The 27,466-nt window shown below is 41.8% G+C and overlaps 3 protein-coding genes and 1 non-coding gene across 7 annotated transcripts; 2 read left to right on the top strand and 2 right to left on the bottom strand.

Moving 5' to 3' along the window:
• Nucleotides 1–1,069: 1,069 nt before the first annotated feature.
• Nucleotides 1,070–4,194, bottom strand: dmt (dalmatian). The gene is made up of 3 exons (XM_064694996.1): nucleotides 3,713–4,194; nucleotides 1,923–3,661; nucleotides 1,070–1,633 (listed from the first exon to the last, which is right to left on the bottom strand). Exons 1-3 carry the CDS (start codon nucleotides 4,080–4,082, stop codon nucleotides 1,364–1,366), a joined length of 2,379 nt encoding a protein of 792 aa, XP_064551066.1. The 5' UTR covers nucleotides 4,083–4,194; the 3' UTR covers nucleotides 1,070–1,363.
• LOC135437335 (small Cajal body-specific RNA PsiU1-6) lies at nucleotides 1,699–1,864 on the bottom strand. The gene has a single exon (XR_010437669.1). It is a non-coding gene; the product is annotated as a small Cajal body-specific RNA PsiU1-6 (non-coding RNA).
• An 86-nt stretch (nucleotides 4,195–4,280) lies between the features above and the next one.
• trbd (trabid) lies at nucleotides 4,281–9,826 on the top strand. The gene is made up of 10 exons (XM_064694995.1): nucleotides 4,281–4,434; nucleotides 5,605–5,657; nucleotides 5,691–5,897; nucleotides 5,962–6,610; nucleotides 6,677–6,905; nucleotides 7,132–7,858; nucleotides 7,917–8,161; nucleotides 8,481–8,692; nucleotides 8,758–8,906; nucleotides 8,990–9,826. The coding sequence occupies exons 3-10, from the start codon at nucleotides 5,770–5,772 to the stop codon at nucleotides 9,066–9,068; spliced, it is 2,418 nt and encodes an 805-aa protein (XP_064551065.1). The 5' UTR covers nucleotides 4,281–4,434; nucleotides 5,605–5,657; nucleotides 5,691–5,769; the 3' UTR covers nucleotides 9,069–9,826.
• A 300-nt stretch (nucleotides 9,827–10,126) lies between these two features.
• Nucleotides 10,127–27,166, top strand: Unc-115a (Uncoordinated 115a). Of its 4 annotated transcripts, none has more exons than XM_064694991.1 (10): nucleotides 10,135–10,622; nucleotides 20,165–21,195; nucleotides 22,431–22,487; nucleotides 22,665–23,218; nucleotides 23,760–23,933; nucleotides 23,990–24,129; nucleotides 24,791–24,879; nucleotides 25,689–25,755; nucleotides 26,496–26,737; nucleotides 26,805–27,166. In XM_064694991.1, exons 1-10 carry the CDS (start codon nucleotides 10,619–10,621, stop codon nucleotides 26,916–26,918), a joined length of 2,472 nt encoding a protein of 823 aa, XP_064551061.1. In that variant the 5' UTR covers nucleotides 10,135–10,618; the 3' UTR covers nucleotides 26,919–27,166. The 4 variants fall into 4 exon arrangements, with proteins under 4 accessions (XP_064551064.1, XP_064551062.1, XP_064551061.1 ...); XM_064694993.1 differs by lacking the exon at nucleotides 10,135–10,622 and adding an exon at nucleotides 19,885–20,029; XM_064694992.1 differs by lacking the exon at nucleotides 22,431–22,487 and having other exon boundaries at nucleotides 10,134–10,622.
• The last annotated feature ends 300 nt before the right edge of the window (nucleotides 27,167–27,466 follow it).

The following is a 27,466-nucleotide window of genomic DNA, read 5'->3' as shown; positions in this document are numbered from 1 at the left end:
CATTTTAAATTTTCCCTCTGAGAATATTTCAAAAAGGAAGAAGTCAACCTTTTGTGTGCGTTGCGATTTTTACTATGGATAAAAATATCGAACAAAGAGTTTGTGTGAAATTTTGTGTTTCAAACGAAATGTCTTGTGCCAAAACGTTGGAAATGTTGAAAAAAGCATTTGGTGATTCAACCATGTCGAAAACTCAAGTTTACGATTGGTATAAATCGTTCAAAGAGGGGCGAGAAGAAGTGAACGATTTGCCGCGTTCAGGACGGCCTACGACCTCTTCAACTGAAGAAAACGTCGACAAACTAAAGGAAATGGTGCTCGAAAATCATCATTATAGTTTGCGAGAGATAGCCCAAGAAATGAACATGTCGCATGAGACCGCTCGTCATATTTTAGTTGATGTTTTGGGTATGCGGAAAGTCGCGGCGCGATTGGTGCCAAAAGATCTGAATTTTCTTCAAAAAGTGAATCGCACTAAGGTGGCTGAAGACATGCTTGAACGCGTCAATTCCGATCCAAGACATGGATTTTCGACATGCAAACAAGTCAACAATCATCGGAATGGCGCGCCAAAAATGAGCCGAAATCGAAACAGCCGAAAAAACCGCGCCAAAGCAATTTGAAAATCAAGTTGATGCTGACCGTTTTCTTCGATATTCGTGGTGTTGTTCATTCGGAATTCTTACCGGAAGGCCAAACCGTCAATAAAGAATATTATCAAAAGATCAGATTTGTGGCGGAACAACAGTTGGATATTGCACCACGATAATGCAGCAGCGCACAAAGCGATCATTGTGAACGAGTTTTTGAACAAAAATTCAACAAATATCATCGAACAACCAACGTACTCTCCAGATTTGGCCCCGTGTGACTTTTTCCTATTTCCAAAACTCAAATTATCACTTCGTGGAACCCATTTTGAGTGCATTGAAGACATCAAAACTAATTCGCAACGAGAACTGAAGGCCATCCCGGAATATAGTTATAAAAAGTGTTTCGATGATTGGATTGTTCGTTGGAAGAAGTGTATTGCCTCAGAAGGGGACTATTTTGAAGGGGATATAATCAATTTAGATGATTGACAAGTTGTTTGTGTTTTATTTCAAATTTCCGGGTACTTATTTGACAGAATAAGTACCCGGACTAACTAAATATACATCCCGCCCTCTTTGTACTTATGGCTATGAATATTTTGTATTTGTAGCTTAATGAAACGATTTAAAAATACTTAATCGGAATTCCATTTTTAATCGCACTTAACTTCAAGTTAATGACCAAGTTTTAGAAGACAGTATTACCAAAAAAAAAATAATAATAATAATAAGGAAAACAAATGAAATTAACGCCAAAGTTTTGGGCGTGACTATTCAACGATCATTGGAAATCTTTCGACCTCTGCACATTCCTGATTGAAACTCGTGATGAACTGCTGCAGCTTGGCCTCGTGCTCCATATCCTTGCGTGTGCGCTTTTGCGGTGGCATCGCCTTTCTTGGTGATTCGTCACTCTTGTCCTTGGAGTCCTGCTCATTCTCCTCCTCCTCATCCGACGAATCAGTGTCAACGAAGAGCACATGAACGCGCTGCTTGCGCTTCCGCTTCGGCCGCTCCCGTACATAGGTGCGTCGTGGTTGCTGGTTGAAGATTAAAATAGTTATTATTAGCTTGGTAATTGGAGTTATTTTGCGACTAGTTTAAATTTGTGCGAGCTGCTTACTACCGCATAAAGATGGGCTTTAATCTTTGCGGCCCTGTTGGCTCAATCGAAATAAATAACGTTTTCGATTTGGAATTAATTTAGCGCAGTGACAATAAACGATGACATTTACGATTCTGGACAATGTCGTCGCCTTGTCGAGCGCGAGATTAGGATACAGTAGCCTGGGAGTCTGCTCCAACGAGCTTTCAAATTCTACAACTCACCTTTTCATCAAATGTTGCCTCTGGGTCGTTGTCTTTAAATAACGCTATTGACTCTTCCGTACTCAGAGCGCGTGCCGGCGCGGCAATCATGGTGGAGCACAGCATCTCCTTGATGTTGCGCTGTTTGGGCTCACGCGATTGCAGATCATCGTAGGCATGTCGCAGCGGTTCCCTGTTTATCTGCGGCAGCTCCTTTTCTGCGGGCCGCAGACCTTTTAGCCGTTGCAGCTTCTCGTGCAACGTGACATTTTGGCTAGCTGCACGAATATTCGCATTTTCCTCATCTTCCGCGTCGATAAAATCCTCAAAGCCAAAGAGATTAGAGGATGACTGCTCCGGCCGCTGAGCCCTCGTGTTCTGCTGTCTGGGGCTGCTGATGGCTACATTGTCCTGATGTCTGGCCGTGGACACCTTTGTGGGCGTCTTTTCTGGTTGCGCATTTTTCTTCCACGAAGGCAGAACGACCACTTCCAATATATTGATGTCCTTTAAAGGACTGCGATGCTGTAGCGTGCGTCGCGGATTTGGTAATTGCACATAGTTCTCCATATTTTCGTTCTCTTGGTCCTCGCTCGGTTTAATAGGCGTCGCCTGCGCGACTGCTGCTGCTGGAGGCGGCATATTTTCGCCATTCGAGTCGTTGCTAGCGGAGCTACTTTCCTGTTCGTTGGGAGCTGGACAAATAGACTCCGCCGGCTCGGGCTCGTCTGGCACATAGATATGACGACTGCGTATAAAATCACTGGAATACGATGGCAAATTTGATGTATTTAAGCCGAATGCGAATGTATTTGGCAGGGGCACCTCGTCGGAAACACGCCAAGGCGAACAGCCACCGCTGGTACTACCAGCTGGAGCTGCTAACGACATGTGTCGCCTGCCGGAAGAGCATCCAGCACTGAGACCAACAGCTGAAGCTGCCGGCGAACTGTCTTTATTGCCGGGCGAGCAGCCAGCTCTAAGACTCCCAGCTGTAGTTGCCAGCGACATGCGTCTACTGCCGGCATTATCTAAAATTGGGGAAAATGTTGTTGTATTTACACTCGTGGCGGTGTTGCTCTTGCGATTCAGTGGTGTGCTGACGAATTTCTTGGCCATATTCAAGAGCTCTCGTCGCCTTTCCATGGATTGCTGCGGCTGGTGATGCGCCTTGGTTTGATTCAGCATCAGCGAACGCGCCAACGGGCTGTAGGCGCCCTCGATATTAGTTCGATTTGCGATTGCAGCCAGTTTAGCTGGCGGCGTATGTATCTGGGCGGGCACCTCAACGTGCACAGCCTCCATATTGTCATCACTTGAATCGCCATCCAGCTCGATAACGGGCGTTAATTGCCGTCCAGGCGCCTTGTTGTTGCTTGGCATGTTTGGCTGCTTGTCAGCTATGTTGCGTACGGAGCATTGCTTGCGCTTGCCCACTGGTCGAACCTTTTTCTTGACCTGCCGCTTACGCGTCTTGCCCTTGTGGCGGACCATCATACATGCTCGTCCGTCTTCGACCATTTGTTTGATTATGTCCGCCGCCGGATCCTGCGCTTCGTTGTCCTCGATTTGTGACTGGGAAAGAAACTCATAGACGTGTCGTGTGACAGAGGAACGGGTTCGGGCTGGCGGCTGATCTCGGTGAAAAAAGCGATGCACGCGCTTCGATGCTGTCACGTTTTCCTGCGCCTTTTCGGCTGTTTCTGGCTGCTTCTCTACGGCGCGCCTGATGCGAACGCGACAGGGCGATATGGTGGCACCTAAGAGCATGTATTTAGACGCATATTGTACTTGACTTAAAAGCCGCTTACCTATGTCCTGGACTCTAGACTGGCACATGGTGGAGTTTCGACCAGGCTCAAATACGCTAACATCGTCCAAGTTATCAATGTTCATTGGCGCCGCATTATTTACATCGCACTTCTGCGCCGCAGCGTTGTTTGTTGGTAATTTAAGGCGTTTAAGTCTAACATAACACTTGCGCACACAATTTACTTGATTTATTTTCTTTCTTAATTCTTTATTGTTAAGCCTTGGCAGCGGCTTTATTGTTGTCGCATCTGCTTTAGCTTTTATGTTTATTTTTGTATTGCCTGTTACCAAGCGTCGTGTGTTTTTTGTAGCTTCAGTTCTACTTGCGGCCGACATATTGCGCAGTTTTCTTTGAATTGCTTTTACCATTTTGCCTCAAAATGCTTATTTACACGTTTGTTTTACTTATAAAAATTAAAAAAACACAATGTAGTTTATGCGTAGTACAAAACGCGTACCCGCCATTTTTTCTTGTTGTGCTGGAGCCAGAGTTGCAGCTGTTTACAATCGGCTGTCGCTGTTATCGATAAGTATTGGTAAGTTTCGCAAGCAGCAGCTGATAGATGATGTGACGATAAATAAAAAAAAAATTTCGACGTTTAATTAATATGTAACACAACAGCTACGCTACGACGTTTAATTAAAATTCCAAATTTCCAAATTGTGCTGTGTTTGTGCTCGCAAATAAACAGACTGTGCGCCCAGCCACAGTCTAGCAAGGGCAAGTGCAACCAAATTTGTTGTTTTGTCCCCAATCTAAAAAAAATACAAAAAAAATAGCCTCAACGAGTGAAAGTTTTCTCGCCTTTGTTTTGTAATTGTAATTGTTTTTTTTTCTTGGCTGGTCTTTCTGCCATTTTTTGAGCCAATATTCACACGGTATGAGCGCTGCTCGTGGCTGACATCAATTTTCGCTGTTGTGTTATATATATATATATAAATCGCGTCGTCTCCCCTGAATTGGCCTTGTATTATTTGCGCCAGGTACCAATAAGACAGAAGAAGAATATGACAGAAAAAAAAAACTAGCGCGAAACTATTTACATCCAAACCCATCAACCCCTACCCAACACCCCCAATCCACCTTAACCCACACTGGCTATAAACAATTGCAGGCAGCGCAGCGCCCGAAGGCTGCCTGTGACGACACAGTGGAAAACAAGAAAGATAGAGTTATTTTGAGGCTGCCGAAGATTAAATACCCTTGCACACATAAACCACATGTGCGATATAATTCTGTAGTGTTTTCATAATTACTCACTTACTGAGTTTTTTGCATCAAACCACCGAACAAAAGTGAAAAACTAACCAAAAAAAATCGGATTTCTTAGGCCTTGTAAGACATATGGCTTTCGGTTTTGCACATATGTGATAAGAATAGTGAAGTTCAAAGTTGACAAAACTTAAAAATATTACTGAATTTTCGACCGACTATAGAGCTAATGTTGTTGGCCAATGTTTGTAAGAGATTTGGCTCATCTGTTGGCATGCGTTAATGCCATGTATTTTCAATATATCTTGAATAACAAAAAAGTTTTTTATAAAGGAACTTAATTATGATATTGAATATAGTGCCATGTATTATAAAGAATTGAATCGGTGAATATTCTCTATGGCGAGGTTCTGTTTAAATCATGACACATCGAGGGATACATTTATAATACCCACAGCAGTTCAATAAAAAAAAGTTCAAATCATCGACCGATTTGTTAATATCTGGTCTGTTGCACTCTGTGCATATCTCTGCACATGCTGCTGAGGGTTGGGGTTCAAGGCCATGTTTTAAGCTCAAAGCGTATATATATATATATGTATATCTATGTGTATATATGTGTGTGTGCGTGTGTGTTAATGTTCTATATATTTTATTCTATTTTATTTACAACAACAGTTGACCGTCCAAGTCGACAGTTTTGTGGCTGAACGAAAGGCGCCCGGATAGAGAGAGAGAGAGAGAGAGAGAGAGAGAGAGAGAGAGAGAGAGAGAGAGAAGAGCCCGTTGAAAGTGGAAGTCGGAACCGTAACCAGCTAAAGCTACTTTGTTGTCGCGCAAAAGATGTGCGATACCAGCGACAAGGCGCAGAAATGGAAATGTGAAATATGCACCTATGAGAACTACCCATCCTCCCTAAAATGCACAATGTGCCAGGCATCCAAGCCGTTGCTTAACGAGGATATCTTTCGGTAAGCCTTGACATTTAACATATGAGCAACTGGTAGTCAAAATCTGTGTTGACATCTGTTTCAGTCTCAGTCCAGCGCAGACCATACACGACAACTACAGCGCGGAGGAGGCGGCAGCTGGTCTGCCCGTCGAGCCCACATCCACATGCTTTGCGCGCCAGCCTCAGCCTCAGCAGCAGCAGCAGCAGCCCCATCCCCAGCAGCAGCAACAGCAGCAGCAGCAGCTGGCGCGGCACAGCAACGTAGCTGACAGCGAGAAATGGCCATGCAAGGTGTGCACCTATCTCAACTGGCCGCGCAGCCTGCGCTGCGTGCAATGCTGCACCAAGCGCGGCGGCGCGGCAATGGAACAGGCTACGGACAAGGAGACGAACAGTGCGGGCGAGGCGCTGCAAGCGTTGCGCATTAGCGGCTCCGATACGGAACTAAATGCCACGGAGAATAGCAGCAGCAGGCAGCTAATTTTCGCTGCTGCATCCAACTCGAATCGTCGCAATCCCAGTCCCAGCATGGATCCGCAAATCTGCAGCAATTCAACGCATCTCAATAATTTAGCGAACACATCTCACAGCCAGCAGCAGTCGCAGTCGCAGTCGCCGTCACAGCCGCAACAACAGTTGTCAAACCAACCGCAGCAGCAGCAGCAGCAGAACTCGACCTCGTCCGTTGCGCTGCAGCAGAAGCACTGCTACGTGGCAAAATGGGCCTGCAATGTGAGTGGCGAGCGCTTCTCCAATAATTCTAGTAATATATTTGACATAATGTGCTTTGTATCGCAGTCGTGCACCTACGAGAACTGGCCCAAGAGTCTGAAGTGCTCCATGTGCGGCAAAACGCGAGAGCTGACCGGCTCGGGATCACAGTGTGATCTGCATGCCTGCGCCAGCAGCATATCCGGCAGCAACAAGCAGTTGAACCAGCAGCAGGAGGAGCAGCAGCAACAGCAGCAGAACTCGGACACCGTCAGTGTCAACAATTCGTTCAATAAGAAGCATATTTACCAACTAGGTAGGTATCAGCTTGATGGGCAAAACTCTAGCTCTTACTCAATGTATAACAGCACAAAAGGAGACCTCTCCTAACCTGAAGAGTATATATATACACTTGGCTTATATCAACAGCCGAATCCATAATTTTCCTGCATATCTCCGACTCAGCCGAATCGGATAGTTGGCATGTGTTGTGTGGGTCGAAAATTCAGTTTAATATTTCCCGGTTTTTCTGTCCGCAACAGGTTCTTCGGAAACCATCAACAACTGTGATACGCTGCAGGAACGGCAGGAGCGTCGTCAGCGTCAGATCAGGCGCCAGGTCGACTGGCAGTGGTTGAACGCATGCCTGGGCGTTGTGGAGAACAATTACAGCGCCGTGGAGGCGTATCTGTCGTGCGGCGGCAATCCGGCGCGTTCCTTGACCAGCAATGAGATTGCCGCATTGAATCGTAATTCGGCTTTCGATGTGGGCCACACGCTCATCCATCTGGCCATACGTTTTCATCGCGAGGAAATGCTGCCGATGCTGTTGGCACAGATCTCTGGCTCTGGGCCGGGCATAAAGCGTGTACCCTCGTATGTGGCGCCCGATCTGGCAGCGGATATACGCCGGCATTTTTCCAATACGCTGCGCATACGCAAATCCGGCCTGCCCTGTCACTATGTCCAGAAACATGCTACCTTTGCGCTGCCCTCGGAGATCGAAGAGCTGCCCATACCCATACAGGAGCAGCTTTACGATGAGCTACTGGATCGCGACGCACAGAAACAGTTGGAGATGCCGCCGCCGGCCCTTAACTGGTCGCTAGAGATAACCGCGCGCTTGAGCTCACGTCTGCTGGTCCTGTGGAATCGCAGTGCCGGCGATTGCCTCCTGGACTCGGCAATGCAGGCCACCTGGGGTGTTTTCGATCGGGACAACATACTCAGGCGCGCCCTGGCCGACACCTTGCACCAGTGCGGTCATGTGTAAGTAGACCTAGCTCAATCTTCAACGAAAATCGTTCATTATTCTTGATTCACTTAGTTTCTTTGCCCGCTGGAAGGAGTATGAAATGCTGCAGGCGTCCATGCTGCACTTTACCTTGGAGGATTCACAGTGGGAGGAGGACTGGAGCACGCTGCTATCGTTGGCCAGTCAGCCGGGCTCGTCATTGGAGCAGCTGCACATCTTCGCCCTGGCCCACATCCTAAGACGTCCAATTATTGTCTATGGCGTCAAATACGTGAAGAGCTTTCGGGGCGAGGACATTGGCTACGCCCGATTTGAAGGTGCGTGGCAATATGATTTTTTTACCCTTAAAAAGGGCATTTTTATTTTGTCATGTGCAATGCATTAAAAGATCTCCGATCCGATAAATTATATATATTCTTGATCAGTATCCGAAAGACTAGCCATGTCTCCGACCGGTCTGTTTTTCAAGAATCCCTCGCATTTAAAGTTATCCTCATTAAAATTGACATAGTCGCAGGCTCTGCAAACGTCGACGTGGATCAGATTAAACGACTTTTATATGCTCATTGCAATATTATTAATATCTCTATGCCTATAAATTCGAGTTCTCAAATTCCTTAACATTCCTTTTTCTAGGCGTCTATCTACCTTTATTCTGGGAACAAAACTTTTGTACAAAATCACCCATTGCGCTGGGCTACACGCGTGGCCATTTTAGCGCTCTGGTGCCTATGGAGCCATTCTCGCGCATCGATGGGCGACGCGACGAGGCCGAGGATGTCACCTATCTGCCGCTTATGGACTGCGAGCTGAAGCTGCTGCCCATACACTTTCTAACACAATCGGAGGTGAGTTTGCGGCCGAACTCGAGGGTGCCTTGCCTCACACACTTGACCCTCTTTCATATTTGCAGGTGGGAAATGAGGAGGCCATGATGCGACAATGGCTGGACGTTTGTGTCACGGATGGGGGTCTGTTGGTGGCACAGCAAAAGTTATCCAAGCGTCCGCTGCTGGTGGCACAAATGCTGGAGGAATGGCTGAATCATTACAGACGCATTGCGTGAGTGCAGCTCAATTGATAGATATTAATATAAATAGCTATATGAATATTGAATGCCTTGATTGATCGATTCAACTTTTTAGACAAGTGATAACAGCGCCGTTTGTGCGTCGACCGCAGATAACACATTACTCCAGCGATGGCGACTCGGATGAGGAGTAGCGTAGGAGGACGCAGTAAACAGGGCCTCAGGGTCTTCTTTGATGCAATTTTCGCTTGGTTAATGGATTTGGAAATGGATTGGTTATGAAAGAGAGCCTATACATATACAACAAAAAAACAAACAAGAAATTTATATTTTAATTTGGTAGCAGGCAACAATTGAAAACGGTTGATTTGAATGCAATAGCAGCTCCTATGCACATGCAATTAGCTAATGGAATCTATATAGAGAAAAACAAGATATATATATATATATATATATGTATATATATACATAATTATAGCAGTTATTAAGTTGTAGTTGCAGGCAAACTAAAGGTTAAGCAGCAAAGTACTAAAATACATAAATTGATAATATATATATACATACATGCATACATATTTCATATCCGTTTCCACATTAACGTTAGTGGATTTTAGTCAAATTTATTTGCGCGCCAGTGGGGGCAGACGAGGCAACATTACAACAACAACAAAAAAAAAACAAAATCCATAATTCAATATTATACAGTAGTTTAAATTACTAAAAAGAAGAATATTTTAATTCAATACATGATCGTAGCGCGAATGGAAATTGAAATACAAAAAAAAAAAAAACAAAAAAACAACAAGAAAAAACAGAGTATAAACACAGTAAATTATATATGTATATGATTCTTAAATTTACCTAAGTATGTATGTACTTTTAAACTATGCAAAATCTCGATGTACTATTAAATTTTAACTTGTGAAAGAGCACCAATGTGGGTGAATATGAATTATGAATTTTATTCTAATTGTAATAGTTTTGTTAGTAATGTTATTATTATTATTATTATTATTCTAATGTCTAAGAAAGCTTATTGTGCAAATGTACACGCAAAACGCATTAAAAACAAAATAAAACTTATAAGAAACAGATTTTCATTTCGTTCAGAATGACCGCCTTTGATATCGATAGATAGTTCGGCTCTGGTAATCGATAGTCTGGCTGGCTCATCCCTATTTGTATCTGAGATATTCTCTCAATGCGGCTCATTTAAAAGATAGTCGCTTTGTTGCTGCCGTCGTCGTCGCTTGTCGGTGCCGTTTGTTGCTGCGCGGGGTTTTTTTTCGATAGCTTCAAATTGGAATATATATTTGTTAAGCAACCGTAGCAAGAAGTACATAGAGAAAACCCGAAAATATAATTTCACTGTGATTTTGTCGGTTATTTGGACATAAATACCATTTTGTGAATGCAAAAAAGCCGAATGCGCATCGAGTTCGCGTCAAACACATACATACACACATACACTCACTGCGCCAGCCACCTACAATTGATACATAAATACACGTGAATTGCGAATGCATACAAGAAAGATACAAATAGAAAAAAATCTAAGCAGAAGAAAAAATTGTTAGTGAAGTGAAGTGAAGTGAAGGGGAAGGCTGAATTAGTAGTGGTGACCTGTGCGCCTATATAGCTGTTGTTGTTGTTGTTGCTTTCTATACGTGCGTGCGTGTGTGTGTGTGTTACCCTCCCCCATATTGCAGGCGCTAGTGTGAAGAGCATAGCAGTATTTCTCGCAATGGGTAAGTTGTTTGTAGTTGTAATGCCGACACTGAATACGATTGACTTACTGCGTATGTGTGTGTGGTTGAGCGTACGAAATTGCGCAAAGGCAAAGGCAAAGACCACGAGCGCCAGTGAAAGAGGGTGGCCAGTGCCGCGAGCGCTCTCTCTCTCTCTCTCTCTCTTTTTCGTTCTCTGTGTGTGCTCTCATAGTTATGGATGTTTGCGTGTGTACATATATAGTTTAGTTGATGGTATTAACGCATTAGTCGCGTATTATGGCACGGCATAAGGAAAACCAGTAAAATAGTGCTGTGTGTGTGTGTTTGTGTGTATGCAATTGTTAATCAATATTGGCCAGCTGGTGGAGCCCATCGTCATCTGAGAGAGCACATACACATATAAACGATTTGCTTTCATCGTCCACTCCCCGTTTTGGTTCTCAGCTGCGATGACGTCAGAATTGTTGTAAGAACAAGTTATTTTTTCGGTTTTACGATACCTTTCTGCCCACTGGCCCCACTACACACCGACAGCGCCCTAAATTGTCGGCCATATCAGCGAATCAGATTCAAAATGCAACTGCAATTACACACGATACCGTTAGGGCGTCGTCATCATGAATACCTGTTAATTTACCGTTCGCCACGGTCGCTGGGAACCAACTGCAGCTGGGATTCCGATGGTAACCCTAGCCGCTGGCCCAGCCTGTAATTGCATAGCCCTTTTTCTGCTTCTGCTTCTGATTCTCCTACTGCTTCGGCTTCTTCTTCTACAATGGTTTATGATTAATTGCTTTGGCTCTTCGTCCGGTTCTCTGGCCCTAATTAAGTGCATGTGCTCAGGCTCTCGGCTTTTGGACTGCGGCAGCGAACACTTGTAGTTGTGTGCGTGCTTAAAATGCCTAATTGACTTGGGCATACCCTCTCCCCCACACCCCCACACCCCTCGCCCAATATGAAGGCATGTCCATAATGTGCAGCGCTCGTTGCTCGTTCAACGATCTCTACGCAAAAGGCTTAACAATAGCCAGAAAAACAACAACTGCATTGAAAAGAGCAGGAGTGTACAACTAGGAGATACCCTGTAGGCGACTATTGTTATTGTTCAGCTGTTTTTAAATGTTACGGATATAAAGATAACATCTAATCGTCAAGAATATATATATTTATGTGAGATAAGTCATCTTCTGGCGTTACCACAGCTACCGCTATTTTGTGCCCATTTGCAATGTGTACAGGGTATAACAGCAGCAACAACAACAACTGCTGCTCAACATGAATTCATGTGGAGCGCATTGACTTCGCATTGGGCCTCGCTTTTGGGCTGTGGTTTTTGGTGTGGCTTTTTTTTTTTACTTAGTTTCCTTTTTTTACACATAACGCAAATGAAAACGAAAGGGGGCAACAACTAGCTGCCCCCGCTTGATGTACCCTCCCTGCCCCTACCCCTATAGTGCACCTTGTGGCACTTTTCTCATTTATTTGGTCGTTGATTTGTTCACGTCTGTCTCTCCATGCCGCCCGCCCCCTCGGACGGGTTATATAGGTCAGAGCACTTGCATAGAAAGCGACGGCGGCGGCGTCGGCGACTCCTCTTCAGCTCCTCGTCGCTCGCCGGGAAGACGACGTCGCGGCGTCCGTTCGACTAATTGAATGCTATTTTCGTAGACGCAGCGTCATCATCATCTCTCGCATTCACGTACTTTGCTGCGCTGCGCTTTTCTTTTCACTTTCTCAGTTTTTCGTCTAATAAGCATACAGGAAACACAATTAACAACAAATGAAATAACCGTAAAAGTGCCCATTGTCGAGAGAGAGTGCAAGACTAAAGTGTACCCTGCAATCGCAATTGCATATAATTTATACTAAATCAGCGGGTATTACCCGGCTTTTTCTTTAAATTTGAGATATTACTTCTCCAGCCAAATACCAGTCAGTGAGGAATTTAATACATGAGTAGGTAGATAGATGTATAATTAACATAGATATTTAAAAATTGATCGGATGTTAGACAAAAAGTGCACTCATCACTTTTCCGACCAATTTACAGTCATGGTATCAGTATAAAGCATTCATTTTAATGATAATATGCATAAAGCAAAGATATTTGAAAATGAGTTCTACCTGACCTCTAATTTCCACACAGAAGGGATGACTTATACGTAAAAGTGTGAAACACTTCTCAAATGAATTAGCACAAAGAACTTTAAGACTGAGTTTGAGAAAAAATAAGTTCACACAATCGACTTTAGATATAGATATAGATATAGATATAGATATAGATATAGATATAGATATAGATATAGATATAGATATAGATATAGATATAGATATAGATATAGATATAGATATAGATATAGATATAGATATAGATATAGATATAGATATAGATATAGATATAGATATAGATATAGATATAGATATAGAAATAGATATAGATAAAGATATAGATATAGATATAGATATAGATATAGATATAGATATAGATATAGATATAGATATAGATATAGATATAGATATAGATATAGATATAGATATAGATTTAGATATAGATATAGATATAGATATAGATATAGATATAGATATAGATATAGATATAGATATAGATATAGATATACTACTAGCTTGGCATACCCTATACTTTTGGTCTACTGGGTGCATTGTATGTGGAAAAGCCATAAAATATTACGTATACGCCAGGTAGAGCAGCGCATAAAACAACACTTGCAAAGCAATTTAAATTTGATGAGTAATTCGTTGAATACACACATGTGTGTGTATACGAGTGTGGATATGTATTTGATTATGTTATGGCTCTTCACCATAAAAACAAATACTCATGTATTTGGTGTACAGCCATTTGCTATACGAGTGTGTGTGGGCGTGGCATTTCGAGCTGATTGAAAAATGGTTTTTCTCTTTGGGAAATCTACAGAATATACAAAATATTCTCTGTCTGTTAAATGTGGCCGGATTTTCCGTTGAGCCTTGACCTGCATTGTCCTCGACATTATCCCGATACACACAGCTTGCGACTGTCACGGACTTGACGCACATTTAACTGACAGGGATTGGTTTTGGGGCACACAGAATGTGCAACCTGCGAGCTGTTTGGGTGTGTATTTCTTATGTGCGAGTTGGCATTGGCCTCTTCAGGGTCGTCGCACAGTTTTTATACTCTGTACGATGTAGAAATGGGGTATTTAGGTCCGTAATAGTCCGCCTATCCGCATAAACGTAATTTCTGAGGAGACTAGAGACTTAACACGTCGGATATATATATGAATAAATAAGTACTACAATTCTTGGCCAATACAACAACTTATCAGTTATAGTAGAAGAAAAATAATTCTTTAATTCTTAAGAGAAACTAATACCATAAATACGATAGCTTTTTATTAACTATATTAATCTGCACAGATCGAATCATACCCAATCCTACAATCCAATTTTCCATTGTCAAAGTTTGAAGGTCACTGCCTTTTGGCTGACAGTTTTAGAGCCACTTACTCCATAACCAGAAAGGCTTTTCTCCAACTATTTTTATCTGTACAGATTCCCAATCCAACAAACCGTGAAAAATTAAAATTTTCCAACGCCACAGTTTGAAAATCATTGCATTTTAACCTTAAAGTTTAAGTGTCACTCACCTGATGCTTTAGAAGGCTCACGCCCAAGCCCACAAATCAAAAAGTTCGATATTTTCTAGTCCCAGTTCTTTGCTGTTGTGCTTACGATTTTAGATCTACTGAATCCACAATTTCCTCCAACTGTTATTATACTCAAAACAGATCGAACCACGCCCAGTGCCACCATTCGCAACAGTCTATTTTGATTGGTCTTATAGGTCAAGCGCAATCCCACAAATCGAAAATATCGATATTTTCTAGACACAGTTTGAGAGTCTTTGCTGTTCGGCTTACAGTTTTAGATCTACTGAGTCCACAATCTCCTCCAACTGTTGTCCCACAACTCGCAAAAGTATATTTAAGTCTTAGTAGTTTTAAAGCCACTGACCTACAGTTTGCGAGCAAAACCTCACCCCCTACTGAAGAAGGCTTACGCCATCTTCTAGTCACAGTTTGACAGTCGTTTGTTATTGGCCTTACAGTTGAAGATCTACTGAATCGACAATTTCCTCCAACTGTTGTCCGACAACTCGCAAAAGTATACATATATAAGTCATAGTAGTTTTAAGGCCACTGTCCTACAGTTTTAGAGCCACTCACCCCAAAAAGACACCCAACCATTGCTTTAATCGGTTTTTGCGCTTCAAACAGAGTATTCCGCAGTCGGTTGTACGAATGTGCTCTCTGTGTTTGAGGTTAGGAATGTTTTGCTAGAGCGGGGCGCGGCTTGATTTAATTAAAAATGCGGCCTGCAGTTGACCTCACAGCGCCAGCAAAGCCCAACAATATGCACAACAACAATTTAACCTTGGACTTGCCCCCCTATCCCGCCCTGCGTCTGGCTGTCGAACGGGTTTGTTTGTTACTCAAATTCAAATTTTTAATTCAAATTCAAATTCGCTGCCGAATGTTATGTTTTTTTTTGTCGTTCTTTCCCATAACCAGTTTGTGAGGTCTTTTTTGTGGCACAACTCCAAATTACTTGAACTCAAAGCGCGTTTCGTGGTGGTTCGCACTCGGTTCTCCGATGATGACGACGACGACGTCGACGACGACGACGACGCTGCGGATGACATCATGCCCGGAGCCGAGGCACTAAAATCGCTGCCGTAATTACAATAAAAACTTTTTTAGTCGGGACTGAAAAGCGAGAGCCGCTGCGAAGATGATCTGCCGTTGAAAATTACAATTTTCGCCACAGTTTACAGAGAAAAGCCCATTGAAAACTGAGCCACATGTAATTAACATGCAGCTGCTAAACGAGAGAGGGGTGGGGGGAGGGGGGGTTGTATTTAGAGTCAATAAACAAAATGCCAAATTCAATATGCGAAGCGCTGAAAAAATGTCTGTGATTGCATAATAAACAACGAGCAGCATTAAAAAAATAAATTTAATTGAAACGAAGCACACGTATGCGTTTTACGTCTGTGTGTGTGCGAGTATATGTGTGTGTGTGAGCGTACGTGTGTGTGCGTGTGTGCGTGAGTTAACTGCGGGTCCCATTCACCGGGGCAGACGTCACCATTTTTAATGCGGCTGGGCTAACGGTATTTGTTGCTGTTGCTGTTCCTTCTGCTATTTATTGCGCGCACGGAGCTTTGCTTATCAATAAAATTCTATTTTGGAGGCAGAGAACAGAAAAAGTAACCGAAACAGCGCCACAAAAGCGAACTGCAAAAGTACGAAAAAAAAAAACAAAAAGCCAAAAACAACAAGGAAAATCAAAAAAGATCATTCAAAAAAGTCAACAACGAACACGAAAAAAGGCCAAATATGAAACAAGTTAGGGCGAGTAACAGCTGATCGACTGGCTGATACCCTGTCTTTTCAAATTGCCGTTGCACTCGTTCGCAGTTCTCTACAAACAAACTTAATACAATATGACAGCACTTGTCCATCCTCTACAATTCTTATATGGTATTTGTATATGATCTAATGTCTGTATATTAAACTGTTTGTCGTGATTGACTGACTGACTGACGGAATGACTGATTGACTGACTGACTGAATGACTTATTGATTGACTGACTTATTGACTAACTGAATGACTGACTGAATGATTGACTGACTGACTGATTTATTGATTGACTGACTGACTGACTGAAAGACTGACTGACTGACTGACTGACTGACTTATTGACTGACTGACTTATCAACTGACTGACTTATTGACTGAGTTACTGACTGACTGACTGATTGACTGAGTTACTGACTGACTGACTTATTAGCTGACTTACTGACTGATTGACGATACATAAAACTGTTTGTCCTGATTGACTGATTAATTGACTGACTGACTGACTGATTGGTGATCAACGCACAGCCCATACCGTAAGAGCTAGGAAGCTGAAATTTTCACTGTAGTTACCTTGTGTGATGAAGGTGTACGTTAAGACGGGGTTTCGGGAAATCCCAACCGCATGTGGGGAAAAAATCGCGATACACCTTTGTATGAAACTTTTATGTTTACCATCCAATCGGCTCCAAACTCATTTTCAAAGATCTTTGAGTGAATTTATTTTATACAGTCCACGGGTAAGGACGGGGTTGTGTTCGAACTGTATAGTTCCGATATTATTAGCAGCACCTCTCGAGAGCGTCTTTATTTTTAATTTAAGGGAAAGTATGGCGATATAATCTCTGAGATATGCTCAAAAACTGCAGCTGATATTTATCGATATTTTCTCATAATGCAACACTCTCCACAAGTTATCGATAATTGGAAGTAGCCATAATATGTGCATGCTAGAAACGGTTGCTTTAAATCGATATTTATCGATGCTGAAACCTATTTATTTGATAATTGATCGGATCGGGGACGAGCGGCCATAATAGATCAAAAATATAAAAGGAGGAATATATACATATATACAATGATTTATGGTGTCAGGAATGTTTCCCTTTACAGGGTAGCTAAAAGTCTACAACAACATGCACAAAAAAAAGACCAAAAATAAATAACAACAAATATATAATAAGCATATCTAAATAATATGGAAATTGTACAATAAACAAAGTTTTGTATTTTCCCATTTGCCCATGAAAAGTGCAGCAGCAATATATTGTTGTTCTTTGTGCACATTATATTTATTTTTGTATTTTCATTTTTATTTTCGTTATCTTTTAAAACAATCGAGGCTTTTGGGCTCGACACAAAGCCGCCTTTGAAAAGATCAACACATCCGTCATGGCCGGCAATTTGTTACGTTCCATTCTGTCGACCTGTTCCCAGACCGTGTTTGTCGTAGTTCCCCCTCTCCTTCCCCTTTCCCCGCCCCCCTTCCGCCGCACACAGACCCCCACCACGGACCCACTTTAGTTAGTTCTAGAAAAAAGCTTTTGGCTTTTGGATAAACATTTGCTGTGTGTGTTTTTTAGTTATTTTGACAGGCAACCATTTTATATTTATTATGCTTTGGCTTTTCTCGCAGAGAAAGCGCTGCGAAAGCAAAATAGGAAATTCTAAATTGTTCAGAGTTCAGGGTTCAATTATTACATTTTTACCTTTCAAATTGAATTGGAATAGTTTTAGAATTTGGAGAAAATATAAAAGCGTACGTATGTTTATATGTTTTTTATATTTTTTAGAGGGTATTTTATATTGGTTTTAGAGGGTGTTAATCATATTCTCTCGTTATTTTGATTTCTCCAGCTTTGCTTTCTATTTATCTTTCTATATTTGTTTCTCTTTTACTTGTTCCACTTCTCTCTTGATCTGTTTTAATACATATTTCTATCCATCGTTGTCTCGCTCTCTTTCTCTCTCTCTCTCTCCCCCTCTCTCTCTATTTCCTCCTCTCTCTCTCTCTCTACATATTCTTATCCATCACCCTCTCTTTCTCTCTCTCTCTCTTTCTCCCTCTCTCTCTCTCTCGTTCTTTCTCTTTGTCTACTTCAGAAGCTCTGTTTATACTTCTTTATCAAGTTGTCTACTCTCTACTACTCTTTACTCTCTTTGCTTCTTTCTCTCTCTCTCTCTCTCTCTCTTTCACTCTCTCTTTCACTCTCCCTCTCTACTTCCCTTTATATACTGCTCTCCTTTTGTTTATCATTCCATTTATTTTTCAGCAATTCTTGCTCTCGTTATTTCTCTGTCTCTCTTTTTACTCCTTCTCTTGCTCTGCGTCTCCCCCTTCTCTTTTTATCTATCAGATAAACTTCCTTTCTTGCTCTCTGTCTTTCTTTATCTTATTATTTCAATAATTCCTCCTTATTTAATATCTTTTATACCCTGAAAATAAAGCTAACATAATGCTTTATCAGCTAAGCTCTCCCTCTCTCTCTCGCTCTCTCTTTCTGTTTCTCTCGCTCTCTTTGTTGCCCTCACTTATCACTTATCGATCATTCTGCTTGCTTTAACTGTATTCTGGTTATTTTATCTCTTATCTTTGCACCTTTGCGAACGTCTGTGTCACCTTGTTGACTTCCTATCTATATACAAACATATGTTATATGAGTGAACATATGTATATATAGAAATATATATATATATATATAGTATACAATACAACTGTTGAGAAAGTCCCCTTATAGCTAAATATAATTGCATATGGAGCAGACCTTTCTCACCTGTGCTCTGCGGCTTACCTGTTGTTCCACACTTGTGCACACAAAAACAGATATAACAACTAGACACTTGTGGCTACCTTTTAGGGTATATGTACAGTGAAAGCTCGCTACAGTGGTCCTGGTTAGCTAGATGTTGACTATAGATAGGTAAGAGAAAAAAAAAGAAAAGCGGGAAAAAATATCCTTTCTATTATAAATGTGGACATATTTATTTGTATTTTGTTTAATATTTAAAAGATATGATTTTCAAAATATTTGTTGGCTTCAAAAAAATATTTCTCATTATTTCTGTTCTACTTTTTAAAATTGTTAAAACAAAAACATTAAAAAAATATTTTAAGAAACTAAATATTCAAAAGAAAAGATTTTAAAAAAGCAATATGTTGTCTTTTAAAAAATATTTATTTTTAATTTTTTTCTTTTTTTTTTAATATTGTTAAAAATATGTTAATATTAAAAAGAGTTGATGTTAAAAATTTTATTTGTTGGCCTATAAAAAATATTTCTCAGTAATTATTTTCTTCTTTTTAATATTATTAAAAAAAATAAATATTAAAATTTATCAAAAGTATTTTAAGAAAATTAATATTAAAAAGAATTTGTGTTATAAAAATTGTTTGTTGGCTTTTAAAAAATATTTTATTTTATTTCTTTTATTTTCTTCTTTTGAAAATTGTTGAAAAATATTTTTTGTTTTATGCTATTGTTGGCTTATAACAATTATTTCTCAGTTTTTCTTTTCTTCTTTTTAATATAGTTAAAAATATAAATTTTAAAAAGTATATAAAATATATTTTTTTGGAAAATAAATATTTTCTTCTTTTTAATATTAAAAACAATTTTATTTAAAGAAGTATATCAAATATATATTATCATTTAAATTTTTCTATGTGAGGTTCTTTAGTGAAGCTTTCACTGTATTTGTAGATATAGATATCTTAGTCGCCCTTGGCCTTATCAATGATAAGATTAATTGCTCGCCACGCGCATGACTCATGCGACTAACAAGTGTGTGTGTGTGTGTGTGTGTGTGTGAGTGGGCCTGGAATTATTAGACAGACACATAGAATATATATATAGATGAAAGACAGACTGTCACATAAGATACATACACGCACACCTATATACAAGCAAAAACTATATATATATATATATATATTTATAAGAAATCTGAATACACACATTGAACTGCGCTCAGACAAGAGTCAGGCAACAAAACGGCACAAGGTTGGGGCATTATCGCATCACATGCATATGACATCAGCGTAGAACGCGGCGTATACGTAATCCGTGAATGAATTTCAGTACTCTAATTTTCCCTCTCTCTCTCTCTCTCTCTCGCTCTCTCCCGCTCTCCGGCAGGTAAACAAAAAATCTACTGTGCAAAATGCACAAAGAAATGCTCTGGGGAGGTGCTGCGCGTGGCTGACAATCATTTCCACAAGGCGTGCTTCCAGTGCTGCCAGTGCAAGAAATCCCTGGCCACCGGCGGCTTCTTTACAAAGGATGGCGCCTACTATTGCATACCGGACTATCAGCGGCTATATGGCACGAAATGCGCCACCTGTCAGCTGTATGTGGAGGGCGAGGTGGTCAGCACCATGGGCAAGACGTATCATCAGAAATGCTTCACTTGCTCCAAGTGCCAGCAGCCGTTCAAGTCCGGCAGCAAGGTGACCAACACCGGCAAGGAGGTGCTCTGCGAGCAGTGCGTCACCGGCGGATCGGCCGTTACCTCGCCAACGACGGCGGCGGCGTCGGCGTCACGGGCGGCGACTGTTGCGTCGCCCGCACCGCCGGCGGAGAGTCCGACCCGGGCGACGGCCCATCAGCAGGTGACGAGCGGTGTGCTGTCGCATAAGGCGCATATGAAGGAGGACTACGATCCGAATGATTGCGCCGGCTGCGGTGAGCTGCTGAAGGAGGGCCAGGCGCTGGTCGCTTTGGACAGGCAGTGGCATGTCTGGTGCTTCCGCTGCAAGTCCTGCAATGCGGTGCTCAATGGCGAGTATATGGGCAAGGATGGGGTGCCCTATTGCGAGAAGTGCTATCAGAAGAGCTTCGGCGTCAAGTGCGCCTACTGCAATCGCTTCATCAGCGGCAAGGTGCTCCAGGCCGGCGACAACCATCACTTCCATCCGACCTGTGCTCGGTGCACCAAGTGCGGCGATCCCTTTGGCGATGGCGAGGAAATGTACCTGCAGGGCAGCGCCATTTGGCATCCACGCTGCGGTCCCGGTCCCTCCGAGTCCGGCATCATACTTAATGGTGCCGCCGGCGGCGGCGTCGGCGTCGGCAGGCCGGGCACCACATCCGTCACCGGCGGCGTCTCCAATGGCAACTTTACAGACACCGAATGCGATCGCATTAGCTCCAGTGCCCTCAGCGACATGGTAGGTGCGGGGGCGACACTAGGAACTTCCTAGGCCAGGGTCGGGTCGGGTCAGCTGAATGGCATACGGCACCAGGCAGCGTTATGCACCTGCTATCGCAACTGCAACTGCAACTGCAACTGCAACTGCAACTGCAACTGCAACTGCAACTGCAACTGCAACTGCAACTGCAACTGCTACTAATACGAATGCCTAGCTACACTGCACTCAGAGAAAAATCCGAGTACAAACGTTTCTGAGCCTAAGCATGAAGTTCTTGTTTTGAACAATATTTTTTTAAACCAAAATTTCTTAATGCAAAAGTCAGACATTTCTCAATCCAAGACAAAATAGAATTTTTTTTCTTAAATCAAGAGAAAATGTTAAAATTCATCCGAAGTACAAAATCTTGTAAACAATTTTTATTTCAAAAGAATCTTAACAATTCCAAAAACTCGAAATTCATGGATCAAATAATTTAAATTTAAGAATTTTGTTCTCAAACCAAGTAAATATTTTAAAATTCAACTAAAATCCAAAATTTTGTATCATTTTTATTACAAAAAATATCAATTGAAAATTCCCACGATCAAAATGCAAGAATTTTGGATTCAAATCAAGTGGAAACGTTGCCAAAGTCAAAAATTTTTAGACTGAGAAAAGCAGTTTAATAAATGTTATACGGTAAATGTATTTGGGGAAAAAAAAAATGTATCATTCTTTTCTCAAACCAAGTACAATCTTCAAAATTCTGACAAAGCCAATATTTCTAAAAAATAATCTTAGTTCAAGAAGTTTTTCAAGTGCCGAAATCCTGAATAATATTCTCAAATTTCATATATATTTACATTGAGAAAGTTTTTATCCATTTGAAGTAAGAAAATTCGTGAAATAAGTCTTTTGTTCTTAGCATGAACTAACTTTAAGAACTTTTAAAAAAGTTAACGTCGTTAATGTTTTGAGAACAAAATGTTATAAATTCTAATCCAGTTATGCTAGAATTTCCAAGGGCGTTTTTCTCTGAGTGTAGACATACACACATACTCACACACAAGCGAACTCACACACACTCACACACAAACACACACTCACACGCACACAACTGACAAACACCTTGACCTGCCTTTCGCACCTATTTTGCAATTTATTTTTCTTTTTTTATTATTATGATTTGTTTTTTTTTTACTTTTCTTTGCATTTACGTTTTTTCTAATTGTTTGGAGCTTGCGTTTTGATTTATTTTCGTTCGTTTTCAGTACATCCGTTCCAGAACACCGAGTTTTAATGGTTCACTTTATTCCTCTAGCCGCAAGGTTTGTTTTATGATTTTATTTAAACAACTTTTAAGTTCTATTTATTTATTTATTTAGCTGCGATAGCCAAGCTTAACTAAAACCCCAAGCACCGCATGTCACACTATATAAAGAGCGACAACAATATGCCAAATGGTCGACTATATGTATACCCTTTCCCCCTTCTCTGTATTGCAGCACTATCGCACTGTCAGCCCGGGGCTGATACTGCGCGAGTACGGCCGGCCGATTGGCGAGGATATATCGCGCATCTATACCTATAGCTATCTGACAGATGCACCCCACTATCTGCGCAAGCCGATCGATCCGTACGACAAGACGCCCCTGTCGCCGCATTTCCATAGGCCCGCCTCCTATGCGACGACCAGCAATGCGGGCTCCGTGGCCGGCAGCCGGCCGCCATCGCGTCCACATTCGCGCACGCGCAGCGCCATGAAGGTGCTGGTGGATGCCATACGCTCGGAGACGCCGCGACCCAAGAGTCCCGGCATGAACAACGAGGAGCCCATTGAGCTGTCGCACTATCCGGCGGCCAAGAAGCCGCCACCGGGCGAACAGCCAAAAATCGAAAGAGATGATTTCCCGGCACCGCCCTATCCCTATACGGATCCGGAGCGCAGGCGGCGCTACAGCGACACCTACAAGGGTGTGCCCGTATCGGATGACGATGACGAGGACAACGAGAACGGCAAGCGCACTAATGGCAAGGTCAAAAATGGCGAGGAGCAGTCGTAAGTTAACCTCGATTACAGGGTAGGTTGGGGTATATGAAAAAATAGGGATAGCAGGAGTATATGCGGTATGTATATTCGTGATCAGAATAACAAGTTGATTCTATCTAGTCATGTCCGACAGAAGCAGAAGAAAAATAGAACACGATACTCGCGCACAAGGTTAACATACGTTATCTATCGATTTCTTCTTCCATTTTCATAATATCGATAAAAATCAATTCATGACGAATCGGTTCAATCGATTTAACCTATAAGTACGTAATCTATCGATATCTACTTCCATTTTCATAATATCGATAAAAATCAACTTAAGACGAATCGATTTGATCTATGTATTAATCTATCGATATCTACTTCCATTTACTTAATATCGATAAAAATGAAATCCTGCCGAATAGATTCAATCGATTGAATCTAATCGTAAACAGACAGTTAATCAAGAATGAACAATTTTATAGGGGAGCAGAGGAAAGAGAAAGATGTCGGCCACGCTCAACTAAACTACTTTGACTGATTCTAATTGAATTTCCCATTCTAGACGCCTGCATCGGGAGGCTGAGCAGCTGGAGAAGCTTAATTCGGGCATTTGTTCGGTCATTGCCAAGGACCTCAAGGAGCACGCCAAGTACAGGAAATGGAAGCAAAACAATCTGGATCCGCGCAATGCCTCGCGCACGCCTTCAGCCTCCAAGGAGCCGGTATATAAGTTGAGGTAAGCCCCACAAGTATACCTTTAAAATCCGAATCTAATCCTTGCACTTCGAACAGATACGAATCGCCCATTGGCGCCTCGCCGTCGCGCAATCTGGACCATCAGAAGCCCTTCTATGAGGATGAGATGTTCGATCGGTCCACCAGCTATCGCGGCTCACTGGGCAAATCGCTGGGCAATGCGCCCAGCTACAATGGTAAACATTAGACGAGTGCCAGACACGGCTGCAAACCTGACAAAAAAGCAAGTCAATCCGGGGTACCATTTTAGCCTTCAGATTCGGTTCGTGTTCAAAGAGTAGTTTGCCACAATTTGAAATGTAGTTCTAAGAGGGTATTATAGTTTGTAATTAAAGGGATAGAAGTACTCAGCTCCATTTCCATAAAGTATACATACTCTTGATCAGTATCAAAGTCGATATAGCCAGAACCTTCTGTCCGTCCGTCTGTCTATGTACTCCATACTCCAGATATACTGAAGAACCTTACGATATTGTTCCAATATAAAAAAACGCTGGAATATTAAGATTTCACATAAAAGCATTTTCAGGGAGGTGAAGAATGTCCAATTTTTAAAAATTTATACTCTACTTACATATTCAGAGTAAAAATTGTTAATCTTTTCTGAAACTAGGAATGTTGCTTAAATATTTATGAAATCATTTCTTCAAGTTGGAAGATACAGTTTATAGTAAACGATATTGTAATTCAAGGTAAAACCCGGCTAGACTTTAAATAGGTTTGCAGCCCTGTTGATAGGGCTAGTTGTAGAACCTGATCGTAGGCGCGTTTCGTTCGGTTCAGTTTTGTCAAACTATATACATACATATATTATATCTGGACCAATTACGTTTATAGCCATACATTCCTATCGCTCGCCGCCCAAGCCTGGATATGGATTCAAAACGAGCACCATGCCGCCGTACATACGCAACGGCTACAGCTCCGTAAGTGCTGGCAGCGCTGGGACTCCTGTTGCTCCCGTTGCCTGTCTGGGTCAATCGGCCAATTGTCTTGCGCGGCATTTTGTAGCTAAACCAAATTAATCAGCCTTTTGTAATTGTCGTTATCTCTAAGTACTTAACACTTGCCTAACTCCTGTTGCTCACTCCCAAACTCCATTTGTCTCTCTCTTTTTCTCAAACCGTTGATACGGCTGCTGCTGCGCTCCGGCTTGGTTCCTTGGGTCGGTCTACTAACTAACTAAAATCTCAACTGGTTGGTCTGCTGCTTCCTTGTGCCTTGTGTCTCTAACATTTACTTTACAACTATTTATGTGTGTGTGTGTGCGTTTTTGCCTATGCTATCTATGTGCCTGCCACACCTATCACTAACAATTATCACACTACATCAATCATGCTATACATCTTACATACATCACATCACATCACACACAACTCGGCTCAGTGGTGAGCGCTCTGCGTCATGTACCCAAACCCGGATACGGCTTGGCCCCACGCTCTCACACATTCAGTTCCACAACATCTGCCGCCGCCACGATGCATGGTGCCACCGTAAGAATGCTTTGGTTGTTGCTTTTTCCCCTTCTTTTTTTTATTTTACCTCCATTCTCGTAGAGCTTTTTGTTACCTGGAATGCCTTAGCTTCTTCTTTTTAGTTGGTCACCAAGCCATCATACACACACGCACATTTTCGTAGTCACGCACTGTTCTCTTTATCATTTCGGTTTTTGGCATGCCTTCAACGCCCTGCATACATCAGTCTAATCGATTTTACCTTTCCACATCCCACACAGGACTTCTCCTATGGAGGTCTGGGCGACAAAACCCACAGCACCGACTTGAGCTGCGGCAAATCAGAGGGTAAGTTCCACGTTTATCAACATATTGCCTTCCTTAAGACTTTGCCCTGGCTGACTGATTGACTGACTGACTGACTGATGATCAACGCGCAGGCCAAATCGAAAGAGTTAGATAGCTGAATTTTGTACAAAAGTTATCTTTTGTGATGTTAGTAAGAATTTTGGATGGGAATTTATTAAGGACGTGCCCTTTGCTTTCAGAAAATCCATTCCTTTGGGTGAAAAATAAGGGGTTTTATTAGAAAAACTCAATGCTTCAACTCAAACACGAAAATTGACTGAAAACCGATTTAAAATAAAATCATAACTACTCTATATTATCAACTTCATTATATTAACCTACTGCAAATAAGTTAAATACGTGTTTCTTAATTTTCGTCAAATCCACTGCGTTGGGTGAAAAATAGGTGGTTATATATTTTAGGAAAAAGTCAAATGAGGCACAAAAAATGGAAAGAAAACAGATTTTATATTGAATATAAAATGCTCCACATTTAAATGGATATCTTTACCTTCTGATAATATGTGGTTCCTTTTTTTCAAATTCACTCCATTGCATGAAAAATGGGTGGTTTTATAGGAAATAGTTAAATGTTCAACTGAATCTTCGCATGATTTAAATAATGGGTAAAAAGTAGGTAAAAGTAAGCTCAAGCACGCAAAATGGAAGGAAAACAGATTTTTAATTGAATGAAAAAGCAGTCTGTATTACAAATTTATATATTTACCTTCTTTTTGCAGCTTCGGTGGACTCAATTACTGAGGGCGATAGGCGCGCTCTGATGGGCGGTGAGTTGCCCGCCTCGAGCACATACTCGGGCGCCTTGTCCTATCATTATCCGCAGGCAGGACTCATTAGACGCAGCCTGCCCAATATGGCGCACTCGATGCTGGTGCACGAGCCGGCCAAGATCTATCCGTATCACATATTGCTTATAACGAACTATCGTCTACCATCCGACGTTGATCGCTGCAACCTGGAGGTGGGCTCTATTTGCTATCTATTTAAACCGATAAACTCTAATATATGCTTATTCCTTCATTCTACAGCGTCATTTGTCCGACATCGAGTTCGAGCACATCTTGCAGTGCGCCAGATCTGAGTTCTACAGGCTGCCCCAGTGGAGGCGCAACGAGCTGAAGCGACGCGTGAAGCTCTTCTAAATGGCTGACCGCTTCCCCGAGAGTGCGGCTGCCAGTGCGACGAAACCAAAACAATTACCTAAACTTTTTGAGTGGTTCTTAACTATTAAACAATGGCAGCAAATGAAACAATAACAAAAGATAACAAAACAAAAACACAAAAAATATAAGAAAAACTATGCTAATTTCACAGCCAGTTTTCGAAACACGCTTTAAACATATAGTTGAAACATGAAGAAACAAAAAAAAAAACAAGAAAAAAAGAAAAATATAAATAGTTACATTTGAAGTACGGACTGCGCCACGGCAGCTCCAGTTTATTTTTTTAAGCATTAGTTGCGCTGATACTATTTAAATTCTATAAGAAAACCAAAACTTGAAGCATCATCTCGGCATGCCGACGTTGAAATACCCTAGCAGAACTACATAAGCATTTAAGAACATAAGTCTGCCATTAGAGTCCGATATATTGTAAGATGAATCTTTCAATCTAACTACGACCAGCCCAAGCTACTTAGGCTTTTTAGAGTAACTCTGCCAGGGTAGCCCAGAAATGTATACAAATTTCA

The sequence above is a fragment of the Drosophila montana genome, unplaced genomic scaffold, assembly GCF_035044405.1.
Source record: "Drosophila montana isolate Dmon_TW-CO22-7 unplaced genomic scaffold, ASM3504440v1 contig_3733_1, whole genome shotgun sequence".
Lineage (NCBI taxonomy): Eukaryota > Metazoa > Arthropoda > Insecta > Diptera > Drosophilidae > Drosophila > Drosophila montana.
Note: the sequence above shows the minus strand (reverse complement) of the source record. Positions and strands in the feature narration are given on the sequence as shown.

What these genes read in the sequence shown, in the direction of transcription:
- trbd (XM_064694995.1), top strand. Translation starts at nt 5,770, where the DNA reads ATGTGCGATACCAGCGACAAGGCGCAGAAATGGAAATGTGAAATATGC. An exon ending in TGGCAAAATGGGCCTGCAAT is followed by an intron (nt 6,611 to 6,676) that starts GTGAGTGGCGAG and finishes TTTGTATCGCAG; the next exon opens with TCGTGCACCTACGAGAACTG. An exon ending in GAAGCATATTTACCAACTAG is followed by an intron (nt 6,906 to 7,131) that starts GTAGGTATCAGC and finishes TGTCCGCAACAG; the next exon opens with GTTCTTCGGAAACCATCAAC.
- Unc-115a (XM_064694991.1), top strand. An exon ending in CAATGCGCCCAGCTACAATG is followed by an intron (nt 24,130 to 24,790) that starts GTAAACATTAGA and finishes TTACGTTTATAG; the next exon opens with CCATACATTCCTATCGCTCG. An exon ending in TTGATCGCTGCAACCTGGAG is followed by an intron (nt 26,738 to 26,804) that starts GTGGGCTCTATT and finishes TTCATTCTACAG; the next exon opens with CGTCATTTGTCCGACATCGA.
- dmt (XM_064694996.1), bottom strand. Translation starts at nt 4,082, where the DNA reads ATGGTAAAAGCAATTCAAAGAAAACTGCGCAATATGTCGGCCGCAAGT. An exon ending in GTCTAGAGTCCAGGACATAG is followed by an intron (nt 3,662 to 3,712) that starts GTAAGCGGCTTT and finishes ACATGCTCTTAG; the next exon opens with GTGCCACCATATCGCCCTGT. An exon ending in AGGCAACATTTGATGAAAAG is followed by an intron (nt 1,634 to 1,922) that starts GTGAGTTGTAGA and finishes ATCTTCAACCAG; the next exon opens with CAACCACGACGCACCTATGT.